The 3,420-nt window shown below is 45.6% G+C and overlaps 1 protein-coding gene across 1 annotated transcript in view; it reads right to left on the bottom strand.

Annotated features, from left to right (window-relative positions):
- LOC125485905 (tripartite motif-containing protein 16-like) overlaps window positions 1-3,420 on the bottom strand; it is a 75,478-nt gene that overhangs the window by 53,734 nt on the left and 18,324 nt on the right. The window contains exons 7-9 of the mRNA XM_048611136.1: window positions 2,336-2,392; window positions 1,548-1,588; window positions 1,003-1,280 (exon numbers count right to left, since the gene is read on the bottom strand). Of these exons, the coding sequence (XP_048467093.1) occupies window positions 1,003-1,280; window positions 1,548-1,588; window positions 2,336-2,392 (376 nt within the window). The remainder of the gene's footprint in view (window positions 1-1,002; window positions 1,281-1,547; window positions 1,589-2,335; window positions 2,393-3,420) is intronic.

The following is a 3,420-nucleotide window of genomic DNA, read 5'->3' as shown; positions in this document are numbered from 1 at the left end:
GCTTTCTACCATTGAGATTGAGTTAGAGAGAAGAGCTTCTAGTATCCTTGCCGTTATCAGTCCACAATGTTTTCTCTCTCTTTTTGGTTAAAGGCTGTTGTTAATGTGCCATCCCTTTGTGCATTCTGGGGTTTCATTCCAAGCTGGAGGAAACATATCATTTCTTATTATGTGCGGATATCTTGCGAGTGCGAGTAAAACAAAAGGTGCCAAATTCCTGAGGTATCATGGAGTTTCAGTGGCTGTTAAATAAAATGGCAGTTCTGAAGTTTTGTCAATTCCCTGAGGGTTGCCAGGGCTTGTCTGGCAACCACTGCAGCCATCTTAGGTCAGTAGTGTCCTTTTTAAAATGATTATTAAACCATGAAAATCTCAGATATTAAAGTCAAAGGATACAAATTGAATAGTGATAGTCCACTTCCACAATGAATTTAACTAGTTGAATGTCAAAGAAAAGAATTAAAGCTTGGAGGATGATAGCACATGACATCCTGTCAACTGCAATCATAGTCACCAAAATTATCCATAAGGAAATAGAGATATAAACAAACAACAGCCCATAAACCCAAGGTGAGCAAAGAGATGTAAATACAGCTTAGGTCTTACAGGAGGAGAAAAAAGCTGGAGAGGTTTACAGTATTCCACAACTGTCGGTGATGGTGCTGATCTTTCCAAGTTTTTTTTATTGGTAAGGATGTTAAGTGTCACTGGGAAGGACAGCAATTTTTTGCCCGATCTCTAACTTCCCTGGAGAGGACAATGGTGAGCTAACTTCCTGCCTTACCATAAGCCTCATAGCACCTCTGACCCATTCCGTTGTTCAATGGGTGGACAAGAAACAGTACCAGCTGCTAAATGAAAAACTAACAGTGGGCACAGAATCCAAATGTTCTTCAGTTGACTGCATGATCACAGCCACTGGGCAAGGAATTATTTTCCTGTCTAAAGATATTCAACATGGGACTCCCAACACACATGATCAGCCACACACCAAGTCCTCACCGAAGTTGACAAAGAGTCAGCACTGTCTCATTCTCAATTCGAAAGGCAGGACGGGCTTCCTTCAAATATACTTTTGAAAATTTGTGGATGAGAGTCATTGTATCTGTCACACCATAAAAGGACAAAGTGTCAGCTCGCAGGTACATTCCAATTCTGTTGTAGCTCACACTTGGTATTTCAGACTCTACTCCATCAGCAAAGACCAAGAAGGTGTTACATGGTGTTAAATGCAAATCTAAACACCACGACAGGTTATTATTTGGTCCTTTATTAGATGATTGATATAGGAGTCACAGGAATACAAGCAATATACAACAATTATCTTTGTTACTTATTGTAACTGGAACTAAAATTACATGCACAAATCTGTTTATACACCTGTTATCCTGTTAGCCCAGATGCATGACTCCTAGGTCATGATTATAGGGGAAAGGGGAGGGTTGTACAACAGAAGGACCTATGGGTTCTGGTACATAATTCATTGAAGTTTGCATCACATATAGGCAGGATTGATAAAAAGGCATTTAGCATCCTTACCTTCATTGCTCAGTTCTTTCAGTACAGATGTGAAGGTGCTGGTGTTGGACTGGGGGGGACAAAGTCAGAAGTCACATGACATCAGGTTATAGTCCAACAGGTTTATTAGAAATCACAAGCTTATGGAGCACTGCTCCTTCATCAGGTGGATATTATTAGACTGGAGAGGGTTCAGAAGAGATTTACCAGGATGTTGCTGGGAATTCAGGGTTTGAGTTATAAGGATAGGCCGGGGCTTTTTGCACTGGAGTATAGGAGATTGCGAGATGACCTTATAGAGATTTATAAAATCATGTGGGTATAGATAGGTTAATGGCAGGTGTCTTTTCCCTACGATGGGGAATTTCAAGAATAGGGGTATGTTTTTAAGGTGAGAGGAGAAAGACTTAAAAAAGTCATGGGGGGCAAAATCTTTTACACAGAGGGTGGTTCATGTGTGGAATGAACTTCCAGAGGAAATGGTGGATGTGGGTAAGTTAAGGCATTTGGAAAATACATGAATAAGAAATGTTTGGAGGGATATGAGCCAGGAGTAGGCAGGTGGGGCTAATTTAGTTTGGGGATTATGTTTGGCATAGACTAGTTGGACCAAAGGGTCTATTTTCGTGCTGGATGACTATGACTCTGTCTGAGGCACTGCCTTCAGTCTCCCTCCCCAGCCCTCTTTTTGTCAGTTTGGACTGAGGCGAATTGGTGGAAATCCTGCTCCCCGGTGCTTTCAGTGTAAACCTGGCCAATTGGGAAGGTTTATCAGGCCATCAGTAAATGTAACACAGCACTCATCAGGAATACTCACACCGTAATAATTGCATTCGGAGCCCCGACTTGGGTAATTCCATGATGCTTGGAGTGGCTGAAAAAAATAAATGAGATAAAACAGAATGAATAAAGACCACCTAGAAACCGATATCCATTTCAAGCCCACTGACTCCCACAGCTACCCAGAATACACCACCTCCCACCCACCTTCCTGCAAAAATGCCATCCCCTATTCCCAATTCCTTCGCCTCTGCCGCATCTGCTCCCAGGATGAGGCATTCCACTCCAGTACATCTCAGTTGTCCTCATTTTTCAAGGACCGCAACTTCCCCCTCTCAGTGGTCGAGAACGCCCTCAACCGTGTCTCCCACATTTCCCGTAGCTCATCCCTCACACCCGTCCCCGCAATACGAACCAAAAAAGAATCCCCGTCGTCCTCACGTCCCACCCCACCAACCTCCGGATCCAACGCATTATCCTCCGAAACTTCCGCCATCTGCAATCCGACCCCACCACCAAAGACATCTTTCCCTCCCCACCCTTATCTGCTTTCCGGAGAGACCACTCTCTCCGTGACTCCCTTGTCCGCTCCACACTCCCCTCCAGCTCCACCACACCCGGCACTTTTCCCTGCAACCGCAGGAAGTGCTACACCTGCCCTTACACCTCCCCCCTCACCCCCATCCCAGGCCCCAAGAAGACTTTCCACATCAAGCAGATGTTCACCTGCACATCTGCCAATGTGGTATACCGCATCCGCTGTACCCGCTGTGGCCTCCTGTACATCGGGTAAACCAAGTGGAGGCTCGGGGACCACTTTGCAGAACACCTACGCTCGGTTCGCAATAAACAACCGCACCTCCCAGTCGCGAACCATTTCAACTCTCCCTCCCATTCCTCAGACGACATGTCCATCCTGGGCCTCCTGCAGTGCCACAACGATGCCACCCGAAGGTTGCAGGAACAGCAACTCATATTCCGCTTGGGAACCCTGCAGCCCAATGGTATCAATGTGGATTTCACAAGTTTCAAAATCTCCCCTCCCCCTACCGCATCCCAAAACCAGTCCAGCTCGTCCCCGCCTCCCTAACCTGTTCTTCCTCCCACCTATCCCCTCCTCCC

The sequence above is a fragment of the Rhincodon typus genome, chromosome 23 (genome assembly GCF_021869965.1).
Source record: "Rhincodon typus isolate 14 chromosome 23, sRhiTyp1.1, whole genome shotgun sequence".
Taxonomy (NCBI): domain Eukaryota; kingdom Metazoa; phylum Chordata; class Chondrichthyes; order Orectolobiformes; family Rhincodontidae; genus Rhincodon; species Rhincodon typus.
The sequence above is the reverse complement of the archived record's forward strand: the minus strand, read 5'-3'. Positions and strand labels throughout refer to the sequence as shown.